Source organism: Octopus bimaculoides, chromosome 6 (assembly GCF_001194135.2).
Source record: "Octopus bimaculoides isolate UCB-OBI-ISO-001 chromosome 6, ASM119413v2, whole genome shotgun sequence".
Classification (NCBI taxonomy): domain Eukaryota; kingdom Metazoa; phylum Mollusca; class Cephalopoda; order Octopoda; family Octopodidae; genus Octopus; species Octopus bimaculoides.
The window spans coordinates 3,701,927-3,709,645 of NC_068986.1; the positions used below are offsets into that span (position 1 = coordinate 3,701,927).

General features: G+C 37.9%; 1 protein-coding gene across 1 annotated transcript in view; it reads right to left on the reverse strand.

Annotated features, from left to right (window-relative positions):
• Positions 1 to 613: 613 nt before the first annotated feature.
• LOC106882999 (uncharacterized) overlaps positions 614 to 7,719 on the reverse strand; it is a 234,092-nt gene continuing 226,986 nt past the window's right edge. The window contains exon 3 of the mRNA XM_014933857.2: positions 614 to 837. Coding sequence (XP_014789343.1) covers positions 620 to 837 — 218 coding nt within the window. The 3' untranslated portion in view covers positions 614 to 619. The remainder of the gene's footprint in view (positions 838 to 7,719) is intronic.

Sequence of the window (7,719 nt, forward strand, 5' to 3'; positions counted from 1 at the left end):
CAAACACATGTCCATGAGAACAACAGTTAGGATGAAATAATGAAACCGTCGCTTAGAAAACGACCACATCTATTTCTAAAGATGTGTTGATAAACACTCTTACCCATTTCTGCTTCACCATGTCCTATCCTGATAGCAAAATAACAACCTTTCACTATCTTTTCACTGCAGTCGCGGGCCATCTCTGACATGAAGCTCCAATTGTTATGATTTTTATTCTTGTTACTTAACACTCTGTTAACCATAAACGAACATACTTATGAAGGAAAGTATTCCATCCATGCTGATATCGTCTATAATGGAACCAAGATTGCCAGTTAATCCGTGGGGTGTGTATATATATCGATTTCAAATTTTGGCACAAAATCAGAAGTTTTAGGGGAGGAGGCAAGTCGATGACGTCGACCAAGTGCTTAGCTGGTACTTACTTTATCGACCCTGAAAGATGAAAAGCAAAGTCGACCTCATCGGAACTTGAACTCAGAACGTAACGACGGATGGATGCCGCTAAGCATTTTTGCCCGACATTGCTAACGATTCTGCTAGCTCACCACCTTCTGTAGTGTATATATTAAATGCAAGACACGTGACAGACAACTGTGAACAACGATAGTATTGTTTAAGCATTTATTAAAATTATAGTTAAGAAAATCAAGACAAACGATGCGCAGTGCTGTGATGAACCACCTCGTAGTTTTAATCCTTCTCCATTGCAGCCATCCACGTCACAGGTTCGAATGCAAGATGTTTTTTTACGGCTAGCAGTCACATTTTTCACAATGCATTTTTCTTCCACGTACATCGAAATACAATCTCTTGCAAAACGAAGCTGCATACCTTGAAAAGAAATAAAGCAACACTTAATTAAATGAATAATACTTTAAACATGTTTAACTCTAGCATGAATCTTCAGTTGCTGTGATTGTTATGACTATCAACTATAAAACAACAAACGAAACTGTTCCAGCGAGGCCCATCCCATCACCTTTTTTCTTTTTTTTGCAAACGATATTATCCAATGTCTCCTTTTATTTAAAAGCACTTACTAAATTTATAGCCACAAAATCAAGATAAAAGTTGCGTGGTGCTGTCATTCGAAGGAGAATGATTTGGCTGTTAATTCTAGCAGAGTAAGAGACCATAGAGAGGTCCTGTCATTGGCTCAACTTTAAAAATGGTGTGGGAATTAAATCACATGACTGATTATAAATTGCTAAAAAGCGAATCGAAATTGGTTGAAGAAATCAGGTCACAGGAAATTTGTTTCAAGTGTATTAATTAAAGAATATTAATTAAAGAATATTAATTAAAGAATATTAATTAAAGAATATTAAGTTATACTTGCCAAGGCACGTGAATTATGTTTTTAGGGGAGAAAAGAATGGAGTGTTGCACTATTCATGTTTTTTTTTTTACTTGGAAATTGCACCAGTTGAATATTGAGGTAGGTGCAATCGACTTACCCCTTGCCCCGAACTTACTGACTTTGTGCCAAAATTTGAAATTAATATTTGAAGGCACTGACCGAATAAACAATCTGTCATCGGTTCGTATTGTGTCCGGTGTTGTGCTCTGTCCATCAATGGTCAAGATTGATAGATCTAAATGCAGTATAGAATTTTGCCTAACACAATCACAATTCAAATTGTCTACATTCTTAAACGATATCATGGTTAATATATTATTAAATTGTATTATTTTGATTCTTATCTTTAAAGAATATTTTAAAAATAGATTAGCACAATAAACAAATTTGTGTTGCCGGAAACAAAATAAAACAATGGTATCCATTCTTAGAAGGTTATATAAGGCAGTGAATTGGCAGAAACGTTGGCACGCCGGACAAAATGTTTAGCGGCGTTTCACTCGTCGCCAGGGCCGATTTGCCTTCCAGCCTTTCATGGTCGATGAAGTAAGTACCATTTGAGTATTGGGATCGATGTGATCGATTAGCCCCATTCCCCCAAATTTCAGGCCTTGTGCCTATAGTAGAAGGGATTATTAAAAGGTTATCAGTATCAAGCTGGTAGAATCGTAAGTACACCGACCAAAATGCTTAACGGCATTTTTTCCGGCTCTTTACGTGTTGAATTAAAATTCCGCCGAGGTCGACTTTTCCTTTTATCCTTTCGGGGTCGATAAAATAAGTATCGGTTGAGCACTGGGATCGATGTAATCGGCTTACTCCTCCCTTACAATTGCTAGCCTTGTACCGAAATTTGAAACAATTAGAAAATTCTACGCGAAATATATAAAAATGTTAGTTAATTAAAAAAAATAAAAAGATTATGATAATTTAAAGACTTTATCTCTAGAAATTCAATAATTTAAAATATTCTACCGGCAGACTGAGAGTGAACGAAAAAAGTTATGCTGTTCAACAGCCTGCTAGTTGAGGAACCATATCTCTATCTATACCCTGTGATTAAGCTATATCTCCCATACAACCCATTTCTCTCTGCAATGTACTTCTCTCTACAACAGGGGTGGAGAACCCCCCCCGCTTGCAGGCGCAATTGCTTCCGTGAGCCCATTTTATTGCACCCGCAGGCTGGTATACTTGCATGTACAAATGTAGTAAATTTTTCAATTATAAAATTTATACAATATTCGTATGTCTATTTGCGACAATAGGTAGCAAAACGGCTATACTCGAACAGAAAATCGTCCGGTAATTGCCATTGGAACGGAAATTTTGTTCTTACTATAAAACACATATTTCTAGGTTTGTATCACCTCCTTGAGACCCAACTGCTCTTTAGCTGAAAAATATGGAATACTTCATAAGTAATATAAACATCCTAAATTCAGTGGCGGCGTTAATGAGAATATTACACATTAATTTAATGTCTTATACTTATCTTTATAAATATGTCTCGAATTACACATCGATATATACAAGATTCACACAGATATAAGAGTTAGAACTTGTAATCCGCTCGCGGACCTTTTTCTTTGGAAATTTTTGCCCGCCGCACTAAAAAAGTTTCCTCACCCCTGCTCCACAACATAGCTCTTACTATAATTTATATAGAAGCCATACCTCGCTAGTAAAAAGGTATATTTCCATTTACAAAATACCCTTAATTACAATGTTCTGGTATAGATGAATACTTCCTCTCTACAATCAGCCTGTATAAAAGATGTCGATCGACATACTAGCTAGTACTCCAGTCTCTCTCAACTCAAATCTAACCACCTGAGAAAAGCACATATTGCATAACTTAATTCTGGATTCCCTAAACATAAGAAAAAGATGGGATGGCCGCGGATGGAATGCCTTTAAATCATAATTTTTGCTTCATCAGAACAACAACTGCAGAAATAATAATAATAATAACAATAGCAACAATGACAACAACCTACTGGTATAACATATACACCTCTTCCCAATAAAAGGTCTGTTAGTGTTTTCTGTAAGCTGTGCGTTTGTGTATGCACACACTTGTATTACAGCGAGCTGTAAAAGAAAAAAAGAATATGCGCACACAAGGTTTTCAAGATGAAATCAGATTGTTTTGTAACTGAAGATGATTACGCAAATAATTTGCAAAGAAAGGCAAAATTTGTACAAAGAAGTTTTCTACGCACATTCACAGTAAAAAGTTAGAGAAAACATTGCTGAAATTGTAGAGATTAATAGCTCAGCGACGTCATCTACACAAAGTAGCAACAATTAAATTGATGTTAACATATTTAATGTAACAAGTTTCAATAAACTCATTGGAACTAATTATGCAGTGAAGAAAACACAACACTAACCCAGTAATTAATATTTTAATCACTTCAGCAAGTACAGCAGACAACATCGGACATGTTTCGGTATTAGTAGACATCTTCAGTGAACTATAGTTTTTGCTGTACCTCTCAAATTGTGTTAATGTTATATTAACACTATTATCAGTAAATATATGACATGTTTTGAGAGGCTCCACTCTGTTTAAAGTATTCAGGTCAGGTCTCCAGTTTGCAAATAATTTTCTCTCTTTTTCTCTGCAATCTTAGAAATCCTGAAAAAGGTCATTGATGATGCAGCCATTCCTTTTCTGTCTATATCAGTAAAGAAACTCTAACGAAATACATTAAAAAGAAAATAATGAATATTTATTGTAAAATATTCCAAACAATCTAACAAACAGTTCGAATATAGGGATAATAACAACCAAAACAGCGACACCTGTAGAGATTCATGCACTTAAATCGTTCATAGTGGCTGTATTAAAATTAACCCTGTCTCGATTTTAACGCAAACAAAATAAACAAAATAATTAGAATGAACACAATACCAAGAATAAAAAGAAAGCGGGAGAATTCTCTGAAATTAGACGTTGCTTATTTGCTGCAGAATATAATCCATAAGAGATAGAATAATATATATATCTGATTAGAATTACCTTTAAGACAGCAACTACGGTAAATACTTCCAACCAAGGAACGAAAATCCTCTCAGCCAAGGGAAGAAAAGTTATGGCACTATTTGCTGTTGTTTTAAAATCGAAAACTCAATCAAAACTCAGGCTGAGTTTAAACTTGTGTTCCAGTACATGGAGTAAAAAAATACTAGGCTGACCATAAGGGGCTTTGGAAACGATGTGGATGCTTGGCTGGACGTTACTTTTGTATCATAGTAGGATGAGTGGTTAAAGTAGAGCTAATGAAATATGACATATAATCAAAGCCGTACCAGAACTGTATCCAGTAAAAAGGGCGCTGAAACGAAAGGCATTAGATTGATGGTACAGGGCAAAAAATCTAGTTGCTACTTATGTCATTGTAAGATCCTTTTATTTTGCAGAACTTGAAAGAATCTTTTACTTGAAGAATTTTAATGAACGTTACCCAAGAAAATGAGTAAAGAAAGTATAGAAGACCATCCAAGTGCAACAAGAACAACAAACTCCAGTTTCCAGAACATCATCAAATCAAAATTCTGGGAATGAAGGGAAATTGCATTATGCCAGTTCGAGAAACAAGAATGATATTGGTTTCAAATTTTGGCCCTATGCCAGCAAATTCAGAGAAGGTAAGTCGATTAAATCGATCCCAGTGCACAACTGGTACTTAGTTTTACCGATCTCGAAATGATGAAAAGCAGAGTCGACCCTAGCAGAATTTGAACTCAGGACGTAAGGACGGACAATATTACGCTAAACATCTTGCCCGGCGTGTTTATGATTCTGCCAGCTCGCCACCATTAACACCACTGTAATGTTGTGTGACTAGAAATTTGTAGCAGTTGCAAAGGAAATGCTCAAACACTCGAGGAAACACAAAAGCGGGAAACACATTCCCTCTTAAATTATAAGTCAACTTAAAGTTGATTAAACGAAGAGAAAGAAAAATCTCTTCCAAACAACAACGGTGCTGCTCGCTAGAAAATTAAAGAAGAAAATAAAGAGAAAGACGAAGAACTGACTTTCACTGTCCTTTGAAAAATTAAGACCGATAACTAAGAGATAAATCACATACACAACACCAATCAGATCACACACCCTAATACGAACAAAAGGATATTAACTACCCAATCACAAACACAAGCATTAAAGAACTAATAGATCACATACACCAACATACAAGTATCACACACAATAACTAACTACATGACATTAACTAATGGCATTCCATTACACATAAAAGTCATCTAGATATCACAGCATACATACAACGTTTTTAAGAGAGACAAAATAAAAATGCTACTGAAAGCACCCACATCCAACCAGAAGAACGAAATACATGTCCTTCAATAGGAATAAGGCAAGTGACCCTTTTTAATCTTTCTCCTGTTCAACATGGCCTTAGTCAGAATAGGCAGTATAAATGCACATAGCTTGGATTCACATTGGAAGCAAGGCCGCCTGCTCGACTACCTCAAGTCACTCGGTATATATGTGTGGTGACCTGCGAGACCAAAGATTCCGATCCACAAGACTTCATGCCCATTTCTGGTGTATACGAAGTTTAATTATCTCCAAGTCGACCAGTAATCATTCAGTATCATGCATTCGGTCAGTCAAGGCTGTCCCATCTCTTCTGTATGTATTGACTCCTGAACCATGATAGCAGAAGTTAGAGACGTTGAGAAGCATCTCGCAGGAACCTAGGATATGGAAGAACCGTGTCGGCATACGCGGAAGATGTCACTGTAAAGTGTCGGACACCAGGCATATCAAAGTAATCAGTGCTGCTCTAAGGGACTATGTGGCGGTGACAGGAGCAAAAACCAATCAAGAAAAGTGGGCGTGCAGTCCATGCTGTTCAACAGCGTTGTGGTTTGCTAGACGGACGGACCGTTTAAATTAATTGGGGTATGGTTTGGTCAAGACCTTTATGTGGAGAAAAATTGGGATGAAATGACTATCAGAGAGGCTTATCTCACCCAGAAGAAAAGCTATCGCCGAGAGGTCGGACAGAGGTGGCAAACGCTTACATCACCTCCGTCATATATTATTGTCTGACCGTCGTGCCTTTCTCATTAGACTAGAACGCCCATTCTTCCGATTTATTTGATAGGGACACATTCCGCTGATAAGGCGCTGTATTTGCTGTTAACACTCATTGAGTGGGTGATTAGGCATGTCGTAACTGATGATGCACAAACATGCGCCAAGGTTGCCATATCTCCATCGTTTCCTTGGCGGTGGTCATGTGTGGCCACCGTTTGTTAGACTTGCTTTTCTACCTCTCGTCTCTTTGATAGAGCTGCAGTCCTGGATCAAATGTTGATTGGGACAGGACGCTTGGCACCTATAGTGTCGTTAGGTGTCCATAGCCCTCTACCAGTCGGGCAATGCGGTCGGTGAAAGTTTTGTTTTAGATTTCTATTGCGGGTTAGTGGCAAGCAAGAGCAACAACGTTCTCGGGGAGTCTCTGGTTGTCGACTAGTATCAACTGGCTAGTGTGTTTTAGAGGACTTTCGGGACGGAGTTCTTGTATAATTTCCAGCAATCCCTATCCTGACAGTACTATCGGTTGTTGGGGTGCATTGCCAATTCGAGATAAACTCTATAGGCATGGAAGTACTGTTAAACGGACCTACCTGAGATGTGCGCAGAGCGACTAAGCTCTTTTACATGCAATCGTTCAATGCCTGAGCATTGCTGACTTATGAAGTTATTTTAAACACCAGTAGTCGCGTATAGGACGACCTGTCTTTATCTATCTGATGGTCTTAACAAAAGAGGTTGTGTGATGGAGTGGACTGAAAGGGCTGAAGGCAAATATCTTTAGCTAAGCCCTTATCACCTTTTTCAAATTTCATAGGAAGTCATTTAGCCAAGCCTTTACCATCTTTTTCGAGATTCATAGGAAACAGAAATCGAGGGTGAAGAGAGAAGTGTTGCCTTCAAGTAATTTTGCTGAACTGTGGATAAGAGTGGCAAGGATGGTCCGACTGAAGGAGCTTGCACTTAGCATGGACCTGTAGATTAGGAGAAGAGGGTAGGCAGAGGGTACTTGCCCTACTGGTCAGGAACACCGTGGTTTTGTGGGGTTTCCACGAGCAGCTCCGGAAGTCTTCCCTCTTCTGGCGGAAATAGTTCTTTGATTTTTTGGTTTCTGTTATTTTACTGTTTACATCCATTTATATAACTCTAATATGTATTGTATCGTACTGTACTGTCCTCGATCGTTTTGTAAACTCTTAGTGGTTAATGAGAAAAACATTGTCGTCGTCGTCGTCGTCGTCGTCGTCGTCGTCATCATCATCATCATTAAGGCAGC